This window comes from Festucalex cinctus, chromosome 15 (assembly GCF_051991245.1).
Source record: "Festucalex cinctus isolate MCC-2025b chromosome 15, RoL_Fcin_1.0, whole genome shotgun sequence".
In the NCBI taxonomy this organism is placed as follows: domain Eukaryota; kingdom Metazoa; phylum Chordata; class Actinopteri; order Syngnathiformes; family Syngnathidae; genus Festucalex; species Festucalex cinctus.
This window is the reverse complement of record NC_135425.1, coordinates 12,792,577-12,818,258: the sequence shown is the minus strand read 5'-3', so window position 1 is coordinate 12,818,258 and position 25,682 is coordinate 12,792,577. Positions and strand designations below refer to the sequence as shown.

The 25,682-nt window shown below is 38.4% G+C and overlaps 1 protein-coding gene, 1 long non-coding RNA gene and 1 other non-coding gene across 3 annotated transcripts in view; all 3 read right to left on the bottom strand.

The window, feature by feature from the left end:
- The window catches only part of LOC144001931 (uncharacterized), an 87,260-nt gene extending 72,277 nt beyond the window's left edge, over positions 1-14,983 (bottom strand). The window contains exons 1-5 of the long non-coding RNA XR_013278635.1: positions 14,870-14,983; positions 13,874-14,015; positions 13,384-13,527; positions 7,157-7,239; positions 704-889 (exon numbers count right to left, since the gene is read on the bottom strand). This is a non-coding gene — a long non-coding RNA (uncharacterized LOC144001931). The remainder of the gene's footprint in view (positions 1-703; positions 890-7,156; positions 7,240-13,383; positions 13,528-13,873; positions 14,016-14,869) is intronic.
- A 154-nt stretch (positions 14,984-15,137) lies between these two features.
- On the bottom strand, positions 15,138-21,055 carry ddx54 (DEAD (Asp-Glu-Ala-Asp) box polypeptide 54). Its single transcript, XM_077498088.1, has 20 exons — positions 20,770-21,055; positions 20,093-20,219; positions 19,944-20,014; positions 19,670-19,858; positions 19,550-19,599; positions 19,426-19,467; positions 19,142-19,237; positions 18,947-19,068; positions 18,492-18,553; positions 18,280-18,411; positions 17,998-18,208; positions 17,459-17,590; positions 17,144-17,365; positions 16,998-17,071; positions 16,737-16,934; positions 16,480-16,628; positions 16,289-16,402; positions 16,116-16,226; positions 15,906-16,003; positions 15,138-15,543 (listed from the first exon to the last, which is right to left on the bottom strand). The coding sequence occupies exons 1-20, from the start codon at positions 20,887-20,889 to the stop codon at positions 15,293-15,295; spliced, it is 2,571 nt and encodes an 856-aa protein (XP_077354214.1). The 5' UTR covers positions 20,890-21,055; the 3' UTR covers positions 15,138-15,292.
- trnac-gca (transfer RNA cysteine (anticodon GCA)) lies at positions 20,578-20,649 on the bottom strand. Its single transcript has one exon. It is a non-coding gene; the product is annotated as a tRNA-Cys (tRNA).
- Positions 21,056-25,682: the final 4,627 nt, after the last annotated feature.

Below are 25,682 nucleotides of genomic sequence, written 5' to 3'. Positions count from 1 at the left end.
GTTTCTATCATATTAAAACATGTTTTTTGCATATAACCCGAAAGACACTTCGATACGGTTTTTGATACGTGTGGTGTGAAATGATTCAAATCAAGACATTCCGTTTCGAAAGTGATTTGATTCGGTTCGACTCGGTGGGATTACGATCACTTTTTTTGTTGTTGTCATTTTACATCCATTTGAATGAAATTGTCAGTAATGTAAATCTACAATTATCTTCCTAGATATATAACTCCGCAAAAAAAAAAAAAAAAAAAATGTTTGATACGTATCTCGATATATTTCAAAGTGGAACGATACGATTCGGTTCGATATGGTACATTCACTTCTTTTAAATAAAATAATTAAAAATAAAATAAAATAAAATTATGCGCTTCAAACCGGTTATTGTTACACTCATATGATCTTCTGTTAGTTGCTCAAAAAGACCCCTATGTAAGTTGTTTTTGTTCTCTGGCATAATAATAATGATGATAATAATAATAGTAATAATAATAATAATAATAATAATAAGAAGAAGAAGAAGAAGGCGAAGAAGAAGAAGAAGAAGGCGAAGAAGAAGAAGAAGAAGAAGAAGAAGAAGAAGAAGAAGAAGAATTCTGCATAGTATTCAGTATTATATTGCTTTGGCTCCATCGGTTGTGCTTGTTATTGCGTGTGCGATGGTGACAATGTACTTGACGCATCGAGATTGTTTGCTCACATGATCTCTCCCGCAGATGTTTGACGGCCCATCACGACTACGACTCTGCTCGAAAATTTGAGCGGATGGATGAAGATGAATGGCTGCATCTGGAGCCCGCTGGAACTCTCGAGGAAGTGCAGATAACCGAGGAGGCTCTGGTTATTCATCACCATGCAGACACGTGCCCGCGCACCACTGGAAACGCTGACAAAAACAGACATCAGCTGCTTTGTAGCACCCGATTATCAAGTTCTGTACTTTGTTTTTCGTTTCATGTCACATCATGGCTCAAACAAACTCGGTGTTGACAACACACCAAAGTATTTCCATTGTAACTACCGTAATAAAAAGGTTCAACATTAAGGATTGTTGGCCAATGAGGTTGGAAAAAATCACTTTTAATACCCCATACCAAACGATCAGTCACAATGATCTTTCAGCGATATCTGTTGATTGCATACATAAAGATTTACCATCGTAAATACTAAACAGGTTTAAAATTCACGATAATTGACTGATCATTGGGAAACAACTCTTACACCACAGGATAATCGCTCAGAATAATCTTTCAGAGACGAGTGACAAGTTAAACATTTAGATTGTTGACAAATCAGGTTGGAAAAATCACTTTTAGTGTTGTTCCGATACCGATACTGGTATCGGCAGAGGTGCCGATACTGCATTAAAACAGTGGTATCGGTATCGGTGACTACTCACAAGTAACATGCCGATACCATTCATTCCAACGCTAATATAGGATTTTGGATGCTGCATCTTGTGTCTTGCTGGTGCACGACATTCACTGATATGTGACATGTTCACTGCATGCCGATCTAAGATATCCTATTGGCCCTTGAATGCTCTGAAACAATGGCAGGGCAGCTTTTTCATGTTGAGGAAAAAAAAACTTTAGTATCGGTATGGTATCGGTATCGGCCGATATTGCAAAGCTGGGTGTCGGTATCGGTATCGGTATCGGGAGCCAAAAAATGGTATCGGAACAACACTACTTTTAACGCACCACACAAAACTGGAAAATCAATCACAATAATCTTTCATAGACATATCGAAGAAGTTATATTATAATATAGTAAAGTAAGACGTCTATTGATCGCATACATAACGCTTTACCATCATAAATACTAAACAAATTTAACTTTAACGATAGTTGACTGATCGAGGGGAAAATACTTTTACACCACAGGATAATGGCTCAGGATAATCCTTCAGAGATGACCAACAGGTTTTAATAATTTACAATTCTTGACCAATTGGTTTGGAAAAAAAAATCACTTTTAACATATCACATACCACTGGATAATCGGTCACAATAATCTTTCAGAGACGTCTTTTGATCACATACATAATGATTTAATATCATTAATACGGAACATGGTTTTGTTAACATTAGTTGACTGAGCGGGAGGAAAAGAATTCTTACACTGTTCAGGATAATCTTTGGGAGACATCTGACAATCATTTTTCATATTCGGCCCAATTACCGATTTCCTGCTGTAGACACTTGAACGCCCAATGTGTAAGATAAATGATCTAACGATTATTTCAGCAACCGAGTCATCTATTTAATCAGAAGCCGAGGAAATGCTCAAAATTGTCCCAATTATTGGCATGTGTGTAGCGGGTGTAATGCAAAGGTAATTCATGTAACGATTCATATCACGTTGTTAAAAAATATTTTTTTTTCCGCCTCAATATTGCAATTGTGATTTAATATATTTTCCCCCCCCCCATGTATTTTTAACAGATTCTCCTGAAAAGTTTACCAACGACACCACAGGATAATCACTCAGTATAAGAGACATTTGATAATCAGACTCTGAACGCTCAAATACTTCTCAAATAATTGTTGATTTTTGCATCCCCCAATGGGGACCTGCTTCATGTCACCTATCATGCAAATCCCGGGTGCCCCACGTATCCCCTTGCATCCAACTCTCTTTCCTTTCACATTTTCCACAGGGGAGCAATTTCTCCTCCGGATCGTGACCGACACAAAGCCCAGAGCCTCAGAACCCCGACCGAACAGAAAGTGATGCAGCGGCCAGGCTTCTTGTCCTCGCGTCTGCGTCATCTATCTCCTTCTCCAGCTCTTTCCATCCCCTTAACCATCGTAATGCACCCCCCCCCCCCTTTGTTCTCAATGCACCATAACTCAGCCAGCCTCTGGTGTTTGATGTTTGCGCTCTGGATATCATTTCAACCACAGTGATAATACCCTCTCGCACGCACGGCACATTCATTTTGCACACTTACAGGGACAATATACATGAAAAAGATGTTGCAACAGGAAGATGAAAAGCTTTTGCAGGAAGCCAAACAGGTCATATGTCAAAAGACCAACAGCACACTTCAATTGCACACTGCTGTACAAAAGTATTACAATTATTCACAGATTATCATTTTTTTTTATATTTTTTTCCACCTAATCACGTGGAACATGCTACAACACAACTTCATCCTTAAGTACTAGTGAGTACTTAATGTACTCAATAAGTAATCTTATTGTTTTCCTTCGGATCAATTCTCTAGCCAAATTTGAGCATTTTTATTTCCCTCGGATTGAAAAACAGCAAAAGCCTGATTGTCAGATTCCTCTGAAAGATTATCATGAGTGATTATTCTGTGGTGTGTGGTGTGAAAAGTTAGATTTTGTTCCCCCTCCCCATTCTGCTCGAAAAACAGCTATAGCCGACAATTGTAAATGTTAACCTGGTTAATATTTATAATAGCACGTCTTCCATGTGTCGCGCGCTCTAAAAAGAGAATTGTTGAACCAATTTAAGATTACAAATTGAATTGTTGACCAACTTTAAAAAAATCGCTTCAATTGGTAACACGCGATTGAATTAAGTTAGTCCAAAGTGAATATATGAAGTTCAATTAATTATGAGTTCATTAAACTTAATATATTCACCTGAATTAATCCAAAGTGACTCTCATTCAAAATATTAAGTTTAATGAACTCATAATTAATGAAATTTAATATATTCAGTTTGGACTACTTAATTCAATCGTGTGTTGCCAATTGAACTGTTTTTTGTTGTTGTTTTTTTAAGTTGGCCAACAATTCAATTTGTAATCTTAAATTGGTTCAACAATTCTCTTTAGAGTGTGTGTTGTGTTGGTATTCCTGAGTACACCACACAATCAGTTTCAATGTTAAAAATCGGCATGTGTGCCGTAAACAGCAAAAAAAAAAAGTAAAAAAAAAAAGGCAATTTTCTATTCTGTCGATTTTATTAAAATAATGCCAAGTCCGCTTTGGCTTTTACATACATACAAAATTACAAATTGATATGAATCGTCGTGTTTCACTCACAAAGCATGCGATAGCGGCGCGGCAGTGGAGAAGAGCTTGTTGAGTTGTAACGGGCGCGAGCGCACATGTCATGTTTGCTAACGTGTAGCGGGACGTATCGCTGGCAGAAAACAGCGGGGGGTGATCTGCTCAAACACTCTGAGCCTCATGAAAGAAAGATGCGAGGGTACCTGAAGGAGGATGAGACCATCCAGGACTAAAATGGAGCTCCTAAATACAGTTTCCAGTTGTCAAGCAAACAATTACACATTTCTTTGCCGCTAACTTGGTGCTAGCACATGATGTTGCAGTGTTATAATGACCGTTGAACATCAGACTGTATTATTAACTTCTGCAAAAAATTACTATTAATGCATCTTACTAAGAAGTTGTGACCGTCTCCTCTTTTGCCATGTATATCCATATGATGTTATTTATACTGCCCCCTGGTGGCCAAAGCTTATCAGAAGCAGCCCCACATAGGTAGACAAACTATTAGATTCGGATTGTTCTATTGAAATTATTTTATTACATTATGTTTTTATTGAGTATATTTATTATAAATCAAAATACAATACAATAGGTTGATTAATCAAATATCAAATTAATTAATATTATATTTTTGCTAATCAATTAATAATTTAGAAACGTTATCCGAAACTTTGGAATTTCAGCCACTCAACAGTGAATATTCTCAGATTCCTGTAGTCCACCATGAAAGCAGATTACCTTTGCGTGGAATCAAAATAAAACATGCACAAATATCTGTCTTTACTTCGGAAAACGATGATCAACATTTTATGACATTACAAACAAATCCATTTTTTGCACTAATGTCAATGTGAACTATTGTCTTGTTTTTAACTAAAAAGATGGTAATTAAAACATTGTTTCCTATCCCATTCAGCAATGAATCCTAAATAAAAAAATAATCGAAGGATAAATCAATTATCAAAATAATTGCTATTTGCAGCCCTAGTACACGCATGTTCTAAATCAAGGCACCACTCACAATATGTTTAAAAATAAGGTTAGGCGTCATTGATAATTGAGCGTTATCGTACTTTTTTCGATCATTACTCTTAGACTCAGTGTCAATCTCTTCTCTTTTAGGGGAACGAGGTCCAGATGGCTGGAGGGCTCGGTTGAGGGGTTCCCTGTCGGTTTTCCCTCAAACAGCCACTCGGCTTATCGGCAAGTTCACTTCACTTCAAGGAACCACTGACAGCTCTGTTAATTTGCACCTTTTAGCCCCCTTTTTTTTTTTTTTTTAACATCAAGATGCTCGTCCATCTATTACGGGACTATCTTCTCACTCAAGTCAAAAAAAAAAAAAAAAAAAAATTTAATCAAGTAAACTTTATTTATACAGCATCTTATCATACTACTGCAACTCAATGTGCTTTACGAAATAAATAAATTAATAATAATAATATTAATAATAATAATAATTTCTAAAATGTGTAAAATGTATATTTATAGTGGATATTTAGCATATGTTACTTTTACATGAGCGTGTTATAGCTATGTTGCGCGAAAATGATAATAATAACTATAATAATAAATAACTTTTGTACTATTGCGGTCTAAATTCTCATAAGAAAAATGCTGCAGGGAGAAAAATGTTATAAAATTAGAAATTGAAATTGCGATTATGTGCATGAAACTATGAAAGGAGACGTTAAAATGGCTCATTTTGGAGTGATAAAAGGCAAGTATTCTATTTCTAGTGTTTTTTAGGGTACGGTAATATGAAATTCTAAACAAATTTGCGATTTTTAATAAAATAAAATAAAAAAATTGAGTTTTCATATCTTTTTCCAATTTGCTGGGTTTTTGTTTTGTTTTTTACATAAACCACCATAATTAGTGGAAAACCGCTAGTATTATTTGATTTGATTTGATTTGATTTGATTGAACCTATAAACAAGCAAACAGCAGAAAAAACAGAAATTAAAAGAAAAGAAAAGAAAATCCCAATAAAATCATCAATCAATCATAGTTTACATGTTCAAAAGGAAGTAGGAAGAAGTTAGAAACTTAGTCCTACGCCTGTATTGGGGTTGTTTGAAAAAGCTTTGTTATAAATTCATATTAAGCAAAGGCAAAAACGGAAATGGAACACATCTCCTAAAACAGTTTTTTTACATTTCACAAATGTATTAAATAAATTATGTGTACTGTATCTATTGAAGCTTAACGCTGTCATGCAGTTACACTCATGTTGAGGGCAAATAAGACACGAAAGTGTACAACTTTTGCACAATTTCATACTAACATACATACAATTCTCTTTAGTGTTGCGAGAAGAAAATGGAAATTAAATTACAATGTGACTATTTTCACTGTTAATTTTATAATTGATCTCATTATTTGTAATTATTATATTTCTGTTTTTCATTACACAGAAGTCAATTGAAAAGCAAGAATCTCCAAATTTTGTGGCGTTTTTTTATGCTATTAAAAATTTTAATTTAATTTTAAATACCAACAAAAGTAGAATAATAAATAAATAATAATAATAATAATAATAATAAAACAACAATAAAAATAAAAATCAGTGATGGGGAAGTCCGAAACAGAAAGCCTAAAAACTTGGACCACAGTGGCATCAGTTTTTCACTCTCTGGCCCTTGACCTCCACCCTCAGCGGAACTGGACCGCTGACCCCGCAGGTCATTTGTCCGAGGGTGCAGGCTAGCCGGTGGACAACCAGCAGGGGAGTGACTTTTTGATCTGCCCCTATGATGAACTGGGAGTGGTGGAAGTGTCCCTGCTAGATGACACTTGGGGGCTGTACCGTGTGCACTTCTTACAGGTGACTGCTGCACATCTGGCTCACGTTTTGGGATTAATCTGGATGATTATGATCTATATTACAATGGCTCGCCAATATCGGTTATTGCAATAAATGATGATGTCGTTAAGATATGTCAGTGATTTCTACAAAAGACGACTAAAAAGAGTTTAATCCTTGCATGTGTTTGAAGCGGTCATGGAGGGGGGGGACAAAAGGTGTTGACTGATAGCCACTCGTCCTATTGGCCGACGCAAGCTTCCTCCAGGAGGTCACGTCCTGTCTGGCCCCTGTCCACTACACACTTCCACAACATATCCGGGGTCTCGGCCCTCCAACACACACGCACACTTACCCGTGCGCAAACTCGTGTTTCCTCCAGTACCCGCTCGGCGCCGTGCTGCGGCGGTGGTCAGGCCCTTGCGTGCCATCCGAGGCCTGGGGGAGGAAGAGAGTGATGGGAAAATGTTCTTCGTGCAATCACAGCCCACCAGCGGCCCCTTATGGAACATGTTAACGCCAGTCCGCTTCCCCCCCATCGCTCTAACTGTACTTCATTCGGTCTGCCATTAGTCAACGCGAGACATACAGAAGAGGTCGCAGGTCGACCTCTGCGGGGATTGTAGCGGCCGCCTTGGCCAACTTTGGCTGATGACTGCTCACTCAAATTCACCCACACAACTTTCTAAGATCATTCCACTATCAACAATTACTGTAGTTCTGTTAACTCCTATTTTTTTGTTGTAAAATGTGGGAAAAGACATTTTCACAAGGTTCAGGTTGTTGCCCTGAACTATGACTTTTTTTGGGGGGTGCGCCGACTTGTCTAATAAATGAGGATGAAGACCATATCAGCAAATAGACCTTCAATAAATATCAAGGATATCAAATGATATCAAATGTTCAAACAGCTTTCCATGCAACAAGCCACTCACTCACTTGTCAGCTGACTCTGTACAAAGGTTAGAGCGCCACCTTTTGGCTGTTAGCCTAATTGCAGCAGGAAGTAAAGCCCTCGAGTTCACTTTTTTTCCCAATGTTGAGTTATGTTCACATAATATTGCAAATTAATTGTTTTGAAAATTAAATCTTGTAAAGATTCTACTTTTTGATGCAAAATGATGAGGTTCGTTTTTGAAAAATTGCTTTTTCTAGCAACTTTATGATTTTATTCTTGTAATATTTGAACTTCACTATTTTCAGCTTTTTCAAAAGTTTTTTTTTTTTTGCAACAATATGCCTTGCGATAATTAGACATGGGTGAGTACCGATACCAGGTATCGGTATCAGGATGATACTCAGCATTATTTCAAGGTACTGGTACTCATGGAAATTTAAAGAAAATGCTATACTAGAATACATACGTCTTTCTTTAAAATTGTCTGACGTTATTATTGTCATGTTTTACATTTCAAATTCATTATGTAATATATATTTTTATAATTAATGACTATTCACTCCACATTACAAAAATTTCCCGTTTATTCTTGTATAATTTCCATTTAAAGTTTTCCACATAAATATTCAGATTTTTGTTCTTGCTTGCCACACAAGAACTTTATTTTGATTTTTTCCCCTCACGAAATTACGACAATGATGTTAACGTTTGGAATTTATTCTTGTAAATGTATTCCTTTAAAAAATATATATATATATGACTTTTTAACTGAGTTTAATATCATAATTTATATCAAAATATCAATATGTCAAAATTATGACATAATTCGAGCAATATTGCAATATATACAATTTTCAAATACAACTACTTTTTTTTTATCTGACATTATTTTCATTTTTTCACTTAATTCTCATAACATTTGGAACTTTTCTGGGCGTCGTATCAACTTGGAAACGAAGCAGGCCAAAAGTCAGTTAAATATGTTTTGTGTAACCCTATCAAAAAAAAAAAAAAAAAAAAAAAAAAAAAGGAGAATATCATCTACTGTAACTTCCTCGACCAGTGTACTTTCTTGTAAACACGAGCTGAAGAAGATAACGGCGTGGAGTGGCCATTTTCTTCCTGGCTCCGTCGTAACAAGTTGTGTCATCTTGTTATCCAGACTTTGTCTCCGAGACTTCTCCTACTTGATGGCGGGGGTGATTATTTTGATTTTTCGCTCTTTCTCTGATCCTGGCGAAGACAAATGAAGTGCGTCGCCGCAGAGAGAGACAGAGTGCTTGCGGAGGGCGAAAAGAGAGTCTGGGAAAACATTCCTCTGACCAGGAAAAAGGAGAAGGCAACTTTTGTTAACGTTCCTTCTTTTGTGATGGCCTGATGGACAATATTCCAAAAAAAGTTCAACATTGTTTCATGGAAACTTTACTCTCGCTACTTTCTAACCGTTTTGCAAAATAACTTAAGGGGAAAGTCAAGTCAAGCCCCCACTAGTCTAAACACGGAATTCTGATTAATATTGTGTTTGTGGAATATGAAGCAGCAAAATCAACCTGCTTTTACCCGTCTCAGTGGGCAGCCATTTTGACACTTGCTGTCACTTGAAAATGACATCACGGTAGTGGCTCAGGTAACAACCCATCACATTGGTCATGTGACATTTACAAGCTGAGCTGTTCTGCACTGTGATGTCATTTTCAGTCCACACTAGCAAGTGGCAGTATTACATTAACGTTACAACCTACTTCTTACAAAACTATGGCAATCTTTTCTTGCAAAATTCACACTAATATTATTGCTATATTTTGACATTTTTTAAATAGTGAAAGTTTTTCTTGTAAATAACAATGTTATTTTCGAAAATCTTGAATGTGATTTATAAAGTCAATTTTGTTTCAATATTATTCTTACAACATTATGATTTTTTTATCTCATCATATTTTGACTAGACTATATTCGAATAATATTTCAACTTTTTGCAATATTTTAACTTCTTAGAAATTGGATTTTATTCTTGTAATGTTTCCATTTCATTTCCGCAATATTGTGTATTTAATTATCTCATATGATTACTATATTCTTACAAAATTTACTTTTTCTTGCAAAAATGATTATTCTTGCATTTTTTTAAAATTATTTTATTCTTATATTTTATTATTATACATGTATATTTCATAAAAATTAAACTATTTCATATGTTGAACTAGTAATATTAGGGACACTTTCTAATGAATTATGACTTCCTTGCAAAACAATTTTAATTCAATCTCATACTGTTCCGACTTTGTTTCATAATATCAATTTGGAACACACTGTTTAATCCTCGCAATATCACAATTTAAGAAATATACAAAATGTATATAACTAGGGCCAAATATGCTCTTCTAGAGGTGTGGAAGCACAAATGCTGAGCCTACATATTGGAGCCATACAAAGGGAAAGAACGCCGCAATAATACAATTTACTAACTAAATTAAAAAAAGACACTTCTGGTGGGAAAGCCAAGTGTTTGTTCTGCGTCCCGGTAAAAAAAAGTGTTGACTGCATGCAAACAAATCAGCTCATCAAGGAGTAGTGGAGCTGATAAGCCACTTTCCACCCGCCCCATAGAGGACCACTCAGAAACGTCCCCAAAAATAACCCCTTCGTGTCATCTAGTCAGGGCCGTGACTCTGCTAGCACAGAGCAGACTCTAATTGTCAATCAAGTGGTAGATTAGCGAGGCTAATTAGCGAGCAAATTCTTTCCTACTGCCACTGAATGCAGCATCCAGATATCCATATCCAACACATGCTGGTTACACTATAAAATCCATCCATCCATCCATCCATTTTTTTTAACCGCTTACTCCTCACAAGGGTCGCGGGGACACTATAAAATACAGACAACAAACCGAGCTGAAACTCGAATTTCAGCATTTAATTACACTAAATTAGGAGATGTCCTGGGTAAAAAAAATAAAAATAAAAATCTACGAGTAATTCTCAACCCCTCCCCTAAAAAGAGTTTATAATTACATAGATCGTTCAACTCCATGCAAACATTCAACACAGACAAACCGGCTTCACAAGAGCCTCATAAATGGCATTAGCTAGCATGCGGCTAGCTTGTTTTTATACACATTTGCAAGACAGTACAGTTAATGAAGGTTTCATTATGGCAACAATTTGACCCAGGAATGGATTATTTTCAGTATTTCCCAAGGGGAAAATTGATTCTTAATTGGAGCAGATTTGAGGTGGACCGGCATCCAGGAACGGATTGCGTTTGACCTCAGAGGTTCCACTTGTAAGCAGATTATGGAAAGATGCTTACGGGACCAAATAGATGTGCAAAATAAGGAAAAAAGGGCAGATTGTATTTCACCTCCCAAAAACATTGGCCCGCATTTAGGTTTCCATGTAACAATTCCTGATGCCTGAATCCAGATTGACAGATCGCAGTGGAAACACAGCTGTCGGGTTATGGAAAACTGTCTTTACATTCAAATTGGCAGGTGAGGTTTTCAGAAACCAGTCCAGAGACTGTCTCACTGCTTTGTTTAATATTGAACAAGGCCTGAAGTATCATAGGATAGCATTTATGGTTTTCATTAGCACATAGGCCTGCTTTGCCTCTGTAAAGCTAACTTTTTTTTTTTTAAACATTTAACTCATTTTAGATGGTGAGGCATAAATTATTTTGTTTGCTTACTGTTCTTGCAGCTTATGCAGGGATGGGAAACTGGCAGCCAATGGCCACACTCTGCACAGCCCCTTGATTAATAATAATAATAAAAAATTAAAATAAAAAGTTTGACCAAAAAAAAAAAAATGACTTTATTATTATTAGTATTATTATTAGTACAAACCCAAATGTTATTATATTATACTATATTCAATATACATTTTCTATGACAAGTGGGGGGAAATGGTTAAAAAAAAATACCAGAAAGAATACCAAAATATATATTTTTTTAAATACAGTGGGGGGGGTAAATAGATCTGAGAATCTGCAGGTGTCGGTGACGAAGCATGACTATGCAGGGGTCGATTGTAGTTTATGTTGTAATATCACCATTCACCACTAGATGACAGACATGCCTTTGTTGCACTTACACTGGGTCTAATAAACTGACCTGTAGTACTACCTGAGTAAGCCAAATATTTTTTTTGCAGATTTGGAATGATATGCAGGGGAAAAAATAGTACTTCAATAACATTTACATTTTGAGTGAGCTAATTTTTATTAAAAAAAAAAAATAAAAATGCATAAAATGAGTTCTTGCACTTCATGTTTTGTTGCTGTCAGCAGGTTTGTGCCATCCTTGAATTGTACTTTTTGTGCAAAGAAGCCCTTTTAGCGGATCATTTATACACGCATTGCAAAATGTATTATCAAAAATAAATATTTAATAAGAGGTATTTTTCACATATTTTGTCCATATTTAAAGTGTCATTTTTTTTTATTTTTTTTTTATCATGTAACTGTTTTAGACGTGTGTGTGGTCTCCTTCCAGCATTTAAGTTGTCCGTTCCTGCCATAGACGTTGGGGTGGCCAGTGGGCCCACCGCGGCCATATGAGAAACATCCGGCATCTACTCTTGGTTGACTTTGATCGGAAGGGAAGCAAAACGCTCAAATTCAGCCCGACTATGTTTGCACAATGCTTAACTTTTAGGATGTGTCTGACATATTTCAAACAAAGCCTTCATTGTGTTGGTGACGAGCTGTCATTTTGTCATTTCAAAGAAGGTGACGGCAGAAAAGGAAATCAAAATCATTTCACATGTGGCCTCGTGAAGGTTCTAATTGACACTTTTCACATAAAAGACATTTGAGGAACGTGAGACTTGGACGGCCGGTTGGTGTCATACGAATCTGTCAGTGTAGATTCGGCGTGTTTACTTAGCGTGACATTGCCTCGTATTCCTTTTAGCCTCGGCGGTGCACAGCCAACAAGCCCCAGCAGACATCTCCAGCTCTAATTAGGACGTTTGTGGCCCCAAGTCAAAATCTTCACTTGCGACGGAGCTAATTTCAGCCTCTCAAACATCTGTGACGTTACAAACATCTTCATGAGCTGTCTTGTTTTCAAAACAAAGCCGCAGCGTTGTGATTATAATACGACAATAAACCAAGCTAACCAGTCGGTGACCTCTCAGCATCTAAACTCCCCCGCCCGCCAAAATGTCCTGCTCAAGATAAAAGGCAGCCTGTAGCGGGTTTCTACAAGGGAGAGCGAATTTGCTGCCCGGAGATTGGCAAATGTCAGTCATGTTAGGCTGTTGTCATTCTTCAAGTGGCCTGCAGCTTCGTAAGCGATAGCCTGAGAAAGGCCGAGCAAGCTTATCTGATGAGGAGAGACAGATCGCATGAGTGGCAAGCTGGGATACACTAGACTGGGCCCAACATACTGTATGTAAATACAGTGGGGAGGAAGATTATTTGAAAAATCGATCAATGGCTAAAAAAAATGTCTTATGGTAACAGTGCAGAAAAATGTATAAACATTAATAGGTTAGGGTTTAGTTACTAGTTTGGGCCATAAAATGTTAGAAACAGACAAACATTTTAGTCACTGTTTCCCAAAGTAATATCACATATTTGCAAATGTCTTATTTTTATTCAGTCAGTGTGCTTTCCTGAACTAAAATGTCGATCTCATATACTATTATATATAACATTTTAACAAGTGTGTAGCTTGCCTTGCATTGCTTTGCTTTTCCACCTCCTCAAGAGCACGCGGCAGGCTCTCGGGTGTATCTCAAGTGGATGTTGTGTTCATCCTGGGAACCCTGAATGAAGATAAGGCCACTGACATCTGGAGAGCTGCTGGTGTGTCACAGGCACTGACAAGAGGATGGTAAAGATGATAAAGGCGTGGGTATGAGCTGTTGTCCAAGGTATCATTAAAATGCATTTCTTTAGTATTGGAAAATGCACCTTATGCACCTTCCTCAACTATGAGTCATGCCAGAGGGAGTCCCCGTGACAATCACCATGGTGACACAGCTGTGTTTACACCCAACAAATAATTACATACCCGATCACTGCTCATTTTTCCTCCATCTTTAGCAGCGTTTATGTAAAAGACCGGAAATGTGCACAGAATGAACAGCCTCTGGTAACGGATAACGTTGGATAGCACATAAAAAAAGTTAAGAAAAAAAAAGATAAAGACAAGATGGAACTAACCATATCCAGATGAAATCAGGAACTGCTCTCCTTCACTTTGACTGGCACAGTGCTGATGTTTCCTCTGCATGTGCTCATGTTTTGCACCTTCCCAGCAGTTGGGGGGGATGACACGGCTTCTCTTAAAGTGGGCGATGGATTTCTGCAGATGATAAATCACATTAGCATTTGACATGGAAGCAGCAGGGATGAGTGTGGGATAAGTTGGCCCGAAACTTTTTTTTTTTTTTTTTAAAGTAACATTCAGCATTACATTAACATTCAGAAACTAGATTCGTGATGGTTCAAGATAAAAATGTATACTATATTGTACAGCACATCAATCAAGACCTAGCAAAAATGTGACTGCATCTAGCTAATTTAAAACTTGAGTATCAGATGTTAACAACAAAAAAAAAGATTACTAAAATATCAATATACCATTCCTTAGCTAACTATTGTTAATATCTAATGTTTAGGTGTTAGATTTGTTGTCTAAATAAAATATTGCATTCATGTTGGCCTATTAAGTCAAGCTTGGTAGACAACAGCGGCATCTTGTGGCATCAATAGTCATTACAAGACGTTAAAAAAAACAAAAAAAAAACAGCAGTAGGCTATTATCAAAGTTCATACGGAAGAACAACTTGGGGGAGAAGTAAAATGTGGTTTGGGGGGGTATTATTTCATTCCAATACATTATCTACACTTATTCATCTCCGTTTACCTTTGAGCCCTCTTCCTCAATGCGACTCACTTCCCCCCCCCCCACATAAATGTATCACCTAAGTCCACTTCCTTAGATAATGTTGTTTTAATAGTTATCACGCTTCAAAACTACATTAACATGAAAACCTCAATAAACGCTGTCGTGTTCGGGAGTTTAAACGCTAGCCTATTAGTTTTCTAACGTTGCTAACCAGCACCCAGGCTAGCTTGTCGGAATAATTTACCTTTAGCTGCAATTTTCATTTTCTCTATTTACAGGACCGTAAATGCGTTATTTGTTGATAATACCTCTTGAATGAAACGACGTCAACTGGAATGAGTTGTATGTTGCCGTAAAACTCAAACCTAAAAATAATCAAAACCAGCTTTATTACGTAGCGTAATGGCATACATAATAATTACTACTCGGGTTCCCACCTGATGAGTCTGCTAACAGCGCAGCTCAGCTTCTTGCTAGTCTTGCAGAATGTTTTTGGCAGAACATCGACTCATTTGAAAGGGCAACATTTCTTTTATTTTAAATAAAGACTTGACAAAACGTTGGCCTTTTTTTTTTTTTTTTATTATTAGTTATGTTATATATATATACACACATAGTACAGCACTCATAAACACAGCTAAAACAAGTCATTCACAAACATTCCCGTTTGGAGAATTCACAGTGATGACAGAATCACAATGAGCATTGCCACCTTCCATCATTGTTTATTCTCACATCTTCTTCCTCATCTTGCCGTTTTTTTGGCTACCTCGACCAAAGCCAGACTTCTTCACCTCTCCCAGCCATTTCTTGTTCTTGGCGCGCATTTTCTTCAGGCCTCCACTCTGCAGGAAGTGATGCTTCTGTTGCTTCTTGCGCTGCTTCATGATCTGTTGGCTGTTTTTGAGCTCTGAGCGCACCCTGCTGCCGTTGGCCATAAACTGAGGCCCCGACGAACTCTGGCCGCGACCACGACCGCGACCTGGAAGACACAAACAAAAAAGGGATTTATACTGAGAAGCATCTTTGCGGTTAATTGTACGCTGGAACTTCTTTATCTACATGAATCCGACTTGTCTTCTTTCTGCTCCTTTTATTCAACATCGGAGAATATTGTTTCACGTTATACTGTCTTTTTTTCTTTTACAAATAAATGAAATAAATGATCAAATCAAATCCCCAACCAAAAAAAAATAAAAAAATACTCATGACAAAAGCTGAGGTTCATTCACAACACAATGTCCAAAGGAGTAAAGGGAAAAATATTATGATTTTCAAGCCCACCATTAAAGGTGGTAATATTTTTTCATTTTAAATGGTTTTTAGGCAAGTTGCAAAGTATACCTCTTGGTGGTCTCCTCCCGCCTCCTCCTCCACCTCCTTCCCCATCTGAGCCCGCCTCTCTGTCCTCAATCTTGTACTTCTTCTTCCACTCCTCGTAACTGACAGCTTGTTAAGTAATACAGCAAAAATCCAGTCCAATTCACATTTTAAATTGTTGCACTTAAAAGAAAACGACCAATAATAGAGGCGAGATATTTGTTCAAAGGATACAAGTTCTTGCTGTTCTTCTTCTTGTGGATGGTTTGACCGCCCTCAAGTTTAATCCTCTTCTTCTGGTCATCTTTTCCCGTTTCTGTTACGAAGCGCTTCCTCTTTCGGTCCCTAAGGATCAAGTCCAAATAAATGACATGACGATATAAGAAATCTAACCACTTTCACGTCACCATTTCATAATTCTCTTGTGCTGGTTGAACCGGTCTCCTTCGTCTCCCATGAGGTCGAGGACGGCGGAGGATGCTTGCGTTTCAAAGGCGCTGCCCTCTCCGCTCAAACTCAACCTAAAAACACAACGAGATTTTGTGAAGCTCGCATCTAATACGGAAATCTCATGTGAGGCTTTATAATATTGTGTCACCCTCTCTCCGAGTTGAAGTCTTTGGGTCTGTAGGGGATGTAGTACTCCTCATCTTTGGCCATCGCACGTTTGCCTCGCTTGTTCTTTGGACGCTCCTGTTCGTCCTGATGGCTCTTCCTCTTCCCACCAACCACCTCAGAGAAAACCTCCTGTAAAGGAACCAAGAGTCAATCTTTAGCTCAACCTTTTAAAAATGTAGAAAAATGATGCAAATTGTAGAAATGACGTGAATGTTGCTTTAATTTTTAATTGATTACCTGTAGTGCGTCGTCCTCGCCTGAGTCAGTCGCGTCTTCGCCGGTTGGGACGCTGACGGGCTTATGAAGTCGTCTCTCTGCAGCCAGACTTTCTCTGTCCTTGCTGAATTTGTCCACCAGACGCGAGTCCTTGGAGCGCTTGGCCCGCATCACCTCACTGGCTGGCGTTTTGCTGCTGGAGTTGATTTCAAAAATGGTCTAGAAGAGGACATACGTACGATAAGTTAATGGTTATCAAAATGTTCAAATAGGCACACTCACCGATTTAGATTTGTATCCCTTGATGGCATCAACTATCTGAAGGCGTTCCAGTTCAGTTTTCTCCAAACCAGACCCTAAAACAAAAACAGTCACTAATTTGCATCTGATGAGAAGTCGCCAAGAGCTCTCGTTCTCTAAAAACGGACCCAGTAAAGGATGGACGGCCATGCAGGTGAGGTCCAAGTTCTTCACACGTCTGATTGACTCCGCAGACGGGTTCGGCCGAGACTTGAGGTACTGCTTGTATGCGTTTTCTGAGACACGGTGTAGGTTCTGCAGGTCCATGGAGTTGTTGTGCGCCGTGATCAGGTTGGCGGCTTCGTCGTCCAGGATGCTCTGAGGCACGCGGCCGAACATACCATCTGAAACTGCAGGGAGGACAATTTGATTTGAAGAAAAAAAAAATATATATATATATATATATATCACTTTTTGGCTTTTGTTTTCTCCACATGTACTACCTGTCATGTGCTCTGGAGTGGCCAGCTGCACGGGTCTTCCCAGGAAAAGGTGAAGATCATACACGAAAGGCACCTCGTCCGGACAAACCATACTGTAGGCCGTGCCGCTGCGGCCCGCTCGGCCCACACGACCTGACAAGCAAATATCATTCACCATTTAATTGATGGAATTAAATATTTCTAAATTATGGACAGAAAGTGCAGGGTACAGTAAAATTCTTCAAAAAAAAAAGAAGAAAAAAGTTGAACTTACACTAAAATTTTAGATTTAACCATGTTCAGGGTTTATGTGCAAATTTCATATTTAAGGAAATGAAAATGTTATATTGGTATAAAATACCATTAAATTTTAAATATGACTGACAGTTAATTATGGTACACCTTAAATTGCTGCTGTTCATACAATTTTAATCTATTAAATGTAGACATAAACTCCATTAAAAAAAAGCACAGTAAAAAAAATAAATAAATAAATAAATAAATAAATAAAATAAAAATAAAAAAAGGACTCTCTTGGGTGTAATCTGCCGTTTGCTCACCAACTCTGTGCAAGAAGAGCTTCGACTTGGAGGGAAAGTTGTAGTTGATAACGTTGTCCAGCAGGGGGATGTCAATACCGCGAGCGGCCACATCCGTCACAATGAGCACCATGGCTTTGCGGTGCACAAACTTCCCGATGTTGATCTTCCTGGCCGTCTGATCCAGGGCGCTGTAGATGTAGGCGCACTCCACCCCTTCTGACGACAGCATCTGCGCGATCACGACATGCGTTGAGAATCGTGCTCAAAAGTGCGGACGCTCTTCTGTGACGCGACGCTGACCTCCTTGATGTACTCCACGTGATGTTTGGTGGCGGCAAAAACCACCGTCTGCTCCTGAGGTTTGGCCACGTGCCTCAGGAGGTGGAGCAGCAGTGCCGGCTTGTCATCTACTCGCAGATGGAAGAAGGAGAGCTGCGGGAGGGGAGACAAGGCAGCTTCAATACATGGGCACAATTTAAATTAAGTTTGGATTGTTTTTTTGTTTTTTTAACCTTGATCTGGTCACTGAGTTTAGAGTCCACATCCAAACGAATCAACACTGGTTCTGTCAGCCCTGTGAACAAAAATAACTAAACTCATTGCACAATTTATACACATCTTCCAATACCGAATATTATCATATTAATTTTTTTCTTGCCACAGAATTACAACTCTATACAGTGGAACCTTAATTTACTAACTTCAAAACATACACCAAATAGTAAACCACATAATTTACTAGGGTCTGCTAGATTAATGCTAACACACAATGTAAAACACCAAGGACGTGCAAACAAAACTAGCATTTCTTTATCCTCTTAAAAGGTAAGTCAAGGCTATGCTGCTACTATTAGCATCAGCTATTTGCTGATTTTCATATCTGGGTTATTGTAACCTTTGATAAAATGCTGACATTGGATTACACAAGTGTCTGTCACAGTAAAGCCCATATTAGGTATGATCTCACCAGCTCTGGCAAAATCCACCAGCAGTTTGGGCAGCGTGGCAGAGAACAACAAAGTCTGTCTAGTGTCAGGAAGCCTCCTGATGATCTCCTGGAGCTGCTCGGCAAAGCCCATCTCAAACAACCTGAACGGGTGAGGACCATTTAAGGCGCATGTTCATGGAATTTGATCGCAGAATTGCAAAACATTTGAATCACCTGTCAGCCTCGTCAAACACCACGTACTCCATGTGATTCAACTTCAGGTTCATTTCCTGGACGACGTGCATGAGACGGCCAGGGGTACCGATGATTCTAGAGAACAAAAAGACAACAAAAAGATTTATTTATTTTTTTATTCAGAAGATGGATGGATGGATGGATGGATGGACATAGAAGCTTAAAGGAAAACATTTTTCTGTATTCTGTTTAACATTGTGTGCCTGGAATAAGATGTAAGCAATTTAATCCGTCATTTTTTGCACATTTGTGTTTGTACTCACATGTCAGGGTTTTCATGAAGCGCAGCAAACTGGTCCTCCAAACTGGAGGACATAAAATTAATTTAAGAGAGCAACCAAAAAAAATGTTTAAAGTGGAAGTGAAATAAAAAATAAAACCACACACCTGTCTCCACCAAGGATCAGAGTCGTCTTCAGTTTAGTGAATTTCCCCAACTACGACGAACAAATTTAGTGGAATTTATTTCCAGGTCTGATTCAGTTAACCTCCCACTTGCCAACTTACCTCTTTTGTGAACTTCATGGTCTGCAGGGCGAGCTCTCTGGTGGGGGTCAGGATGAGGGCCCTGGCACCTGTCCGGGCTTGAGGTGCCTTCAACTTCTCAAACATGGGCACCAGGAAGGCGGCCGTCTTGCCGCTGCCTGTCCGAGCCATGGCCACGACGTCTTTGCCATCCAGAATGACCGGGATAGTCTTGACATGCGGAAGACAAGTTTAAGATATATTGTGTCAATAAACTTCATGTGTACTCGAGGATGCAGAGAGTGGACAGGCTCACCTTTCTTTGGATTGGCGTCGGCACCTTGTAGCCCTTCTTCATGACGCCCTTGAAGACGGAGTAGCAGAGTCCTAACCACACAAAAAATATAGTAACAAAAGCATAGTTGTAATTTGTTTTTTTCATACTCATGTCCTGGTAGCTCTCACCCATGGATTGAAATCCTCCGGATTTCTTCTTCTTTTTGTTCTGTGCCCGGACCAGCTCCCTGGTGTCCGGCTCCACATCAGACAGGCAGTCCGAAGCTGCTGGGAAGCGCAACAGCTTCCCCCTGGGCTGTCATAAAAATACATATTTTATTATATAACGATATAGCTTTTAAAAGCCATACACAAATGTATTTACCCTAATCGTGGGCATTAGATACAATTGAATATTGTGGCATAACTTCGTCACAGTTCTGAGGTTATGATCTGGGTCAATTTCAGATCGGATCTTCCTATGTTAAGTTTATTTAAATATGTTCCGCGTTTGTTTTTATTCCGGAAATAGATCCTTATGTTGTCGTTACATTACACGAGGCACTTAACAGATGTCACAAAGCACAATGTACCGCGTAGTAGGGATCATTATTTGAAAGCCATTTTTTTATCCCAATTCTGTTAATATTTTTAATTAAGAAAAACAAGTGTGAAGGGGGCATCCGGATTTGAACCGGAGACCTCTTGATCTGCAGTCAAATGCTCTACCACTGAGCTATACCCCCAGATACACACAGAACGTCAATAGTGGAATCAATAATGGCACTCACTCATCTCGATCATCGAGCGTAAAAAAAATCCAACAAACTTATATGTGAATATGAATCAATACTTTTAAGACTTACAGAATCATCGTCTTTGATTCGGACATCCAATTCGAAATCTCCGCCGTCAGAGTCCGCATAAGGCTCTCTATTGACTGTCTGTTTCTTTTTCTTGGTTAGTGTCTTCTTCTTCTGCGCCATGTCGGCGTTTAAAAAATGATTCTTCTTTGAATAGCGATGCGTTGAAGGAATAAACTCTATTTTCGAGAGTTCATTTCATGTCGAAAAGGGACAACGATGAGTCAAGCAGACATGTAAACACGTGTAAGCTACTGCTTCTTCTTCGTCGTCTTCGTTCTTCTTCCACTTAACTTCCGAGAGTTGGCTGCCCGTCTCGACCGCCATCTATCGACTCCAATTGGAAGTACAGTTCTCTTTTCTTTTCGAAGGTAGTTTTCCCAGTTGAACTTCTGTCAGAATTTCGCAAAAATGATCACATTATTCTGTACAAATACTCACTAGTGGGGGAAAAAAAAGTATTTGACAAGTATTTTTTTTTTTAGAATTGCTAACAGCTTCAAATTAACACGTCTATTTGAAGTGAGGCATTCAGTGGGATACAAATTAATTTTTCAGAAAAAAAATGTAGCATTGGAAGTGAATCTTTTTCTTTGTTCTTTAAGTGTGTCACACACAATTTATTATGGTGTAGCATCCATTACAGCAGCGGCCACTATCATATGAAATGTTGTTGTTGCACGGAAAAGAGAGGCATCAGCAAAATTTGAGGCGAGTCATTTTTTTTAAGGTGGACGATAAACAACACAATAACTCAGAGAAAGCCATCGCTAACAAAAAAATATCACTATCTATCATGTGGAATATAAAAAAATAAAAAAAATAAATAAATAAAAACATCAGCCCCACACAAAAAAATATTGATTTTCTACCAGATTACATTGTAATAATAATAATACAAGAAATGTACATTTATATTAAGTGGAATGTTTGTGTTCATGTTAAACTCACATAACACACATGAAAGACTGAATTTGTCACTGCCAAGCACTTTTACCACACAACTTTCGTCTTGTTTACTAGCGGCCAGAGTGGATTTTTTTTTCTTTTTTAAATCACCCAGTGGAAATGTGTCCTTCGGATGATAACGCTGACGCTAATATGGCAGCCAAAACGTACTGTTTGAAGTCAGTGGGCTGATGTACAGTAAATAAGTCAACACCATGGCAACAGCCCGCAGCTAATGCCATTCATATTCTCCCTGCAGAGCTCGGCTGCGGTGGCCTGGAGCCAAATCTGCCTCGGGGGCTGAGAGGGATGCAGCCTTTGCACACACAACAAAACAAATACAGAGAAACACCAGTCTATTTTTAAAAGTTAATGTATAATTCAGGGCGTGTAAAAGGTGATCAGACTATTTTGGTTTGTGCATCACTTCCACATGGTGGGATTCTGGCATTTAATGACATGAAGCTGCTTATGAGTCACTGGGCGAGGGTTTGCGTGGCTTCAAAAGGAAACAAACAACAACAAAAAAGTAGTGTGATTTGCCTGCTTTGTCCCTTCGCTTATAAATCCCCTTACGAGAGCCTTCACCTTCATCCTGACACCTCCGAATAACAAATTGATTCATCGGGAGGTAATGTAGGCCATGCTAAGCTGGATGCTGAGCTGCGGCTGAGTGTGTAACCTTTAAAAAAAATAATAATAATCATTGGCGCAAGTTGTGTCAGCAAGAACATGCTAATGCGCAAACACTCACCAGTGGCTAAGTGCGTGGATGCGAGTCATTAGAGGAACAGATGTCAGAGCACGTCTCAGGTTAAATTTGAGTTTAGGATGTTCCCATGCGGAGTGCGTGTGTGCGTGTGTCAAGCAGATGCTGCTGCCTCTAAGCCGTGGAGATTGAGGGGGGGACTGTTTAAATTAAGAGATTTGCGGAGTTGATGATTTGTAACGGCGAACCTTTAAATAGCGGCGCTGATGGTGATGGCTTAAATTATTTTTTAACCCTATTGATTTGTTTATCATTCAGTGGCCCTGTTGAAAAAGAGTCCATTATTATTATAAAACAGAGAATGTCCAAAGTTTGGGATCATTTCACACTTGTGGAACAAGTTTGAAATGACAACACAACACAAGTGGAAGTCAACTTTAAAAATTTCTTGACACTAATATGTTATATGTGACCTCACTAGTCTAGACATGACATTCCTATTAATATTACATTTGTGGAATATGAGCTATGCAGCAAAATCTAGCCGTTTTTATCCATCTCAGGTGGAGGCCATTTTGCCACTCGCTGTCGACTGAAGATGACATCACAGTTGCTCAGGGCTCAGGCAACGACCAATCACAGCACAACTGCTTTTTTGAAGCTGAGCTGTGATTGTTTGTTACCTGAGAAACTGTGATGTCATTTTCACTCGACAGCAAGTGGCAAAATGGCTGCCTCCTGATGCTGATAAAAACTGCTGGATTTTGCTGCTTAACCACTGATGCAATATCAACCAGAATACCATATTTAGGCTAACGGGGCTGCATAGGACATATTATTGTCAATAATTTTTGAGGGGGTTGACTTCCCTTTTAAAAGAAGATAAAGTGGAATGCAAAGCAGAACTGGCTTACATCAGTAGCTAATTTGTAGAGTCTAACCACGAAATGTAATCCCTCCACTCATTGGATAACTTTCACTCATCTCAATGAACAAACAGAAACAAAATAAACATGTAACAAGTACATTCTTACACTAGATGCATGACCACAAACAACTGATGCCCATAGGCTAACCTCGCCATATCACAGCTCTAAATGTGCTGAAGTTGTTAAATAGTGGGGTAGGAGCAACATGCTGGACTCCAAAGTGCGCCACTGGGCTGCTATATCTTCACAATGGACTTGGAGTAATTCAGTTTTTGAACAGATTTTTAGCAATTATCTTCAAACATGTATTGTATTTAGAGTTAAATATCTGAATTCACATTACAGGGTTTTTAATAAATGCTAGTGGGCTAATTTGTTTGCCCGTGTGCAATGTCATGTCAGTTTGTGCTAGCGTGTTATTTAGGCTAGCATTCTACTAGCTAATGCTAGATGAGAAGGTGGTTTGTTGCCAAATAATTTTAACTACTGAATAGAATAGTCATTTATGTAACGTACATAACATAGGTTCATGTACGAGTATGGTACATTAAAAAAAAAAAGTGCACGCTGGCTTCTATGTGCAATTACAAATTTTAAAATTAGCATGATTTTTTTTTTTTTTTTTATATATATATATTAAAAGAAACTATTGTACATACACATTTAGACTTTTCCCCTCATCTACAAATGACCTGATTTATCGGCTTCTCTGTCCTCTAGGCTACTCTTCAAACGCTTCAAACGCTAGACAAAGCAGAAGCTGTACGTCCGAGGGGCAAATTAATGCCAGACATCTGATATCAAAACTTCATAACGTTTGATATGGCTTCATGGGAGGAGACATCAGCTTTTCTGAGCCGCAAATCCCATTAAGCCATTATGACCTCATTGAGAAAAATGTGAGCCATGAGTGAGTGTCCGTTTTCTTCTAGCTACAAAATATAGCCAGTTAACTCCTGAAGCAATGCCACATACACAACACTGGGGAATGTTTAAATTGGGGTTTTGTGAGCTGTAAGATAAAATTTAAAAATACGAACAAATAAATGATCATGATTTTGCCATTGCCAGTTTGCCATTTGAGTAATAAAGTGGGCTTGGAAAGTAGATGACATTATTTTTATTAGCCAATGGGGAAGTTGTAATTGAGCCATATGAATTCTGCCTCGCAACAAGTGGCTAGGGAAATGAGACAGCTCTTAGATAACACTGGAGTGGAAAACAAGATTGATCTCACTACAGTGTTCTCTCTTTGCATGCAAATACACAAGTAATTGATGCATTATATTTTATTTTGAATTATTTTTTATATCGTTTACAGCTAACAATAACTCACTGCTCGCTGTCTCAAGAAATTATATTATACAGGAAATCAGGCATTAGGAAGTGACCTTTGAAAAAAGTATTTTCTTTGGGTTTAATAAATCTGTATATACAATCCATATAACAATTTTTAATTGAATTTATTTGGGGCTGACATCTAGAAAACAGTATGAAGGCGACACTAAGAAAAAAAAAATAGCACGTTAAGGATTTAATGTTTGCAAAAACAAATCCAGCAAGTTTAAACGTGCTCACAATTAACCACGTGTCAAATACGCCGCTTGAACAGCAACCCGCTATGTGTTGCAGCGAAGCGAGGGCCGCGGCACTGTGTGAATATGATGCCGCCACCCCCAGTGACAGCGGCAGATGGTGACGGGGCCTCGGGCAGTGCCCCCGCCGCCCCGGAGACCCTGAGCGCAGGGACAGAGCAGCCATGCACAAAATGCGTGGCCACTGATTACATCTTCAGATGCGGTGTGCTGACACAAGACGCTGGAGGAGCAGATCTTCCATGCTGCATGCTTCTCTTTGTATTTTACGCGGATGAGAAATGTAATAAAAATGTGCGTCTATAAAATTCTCGTTGCTGTTCTTGTCACGGGTTAGCACTTGTTGCTAGGCAAAAATTTCCACCATATATTAAAAAACAAAACAAAACAGGGCCCTCACTGTGCTGTTCCTTGGCAAGCTGTGGTCGAGGTCTCTGCTACTACACTCAGGAGAGAAATGGAAAGGGAGATTTGGCAGTAAAGACTCCTAAAAAACATTAAATTCAAAATATAACCATTACTAATTAAATACATGTAACATTATCACATCATTTTTTTATTTTTATTTTTTTTACTATATATCCAATTGCAAGTAGTTTGAATTAGTGATTTCCACCTCAAGACGTATTTTATTTTATTTATTTATTTATTTATTTATTTATTTATTTATTTATTTATTTATAGATTGTTTTTTTTTGGGGGGGGGGGGGCATTTTCGATTTTCATGCAAAACAA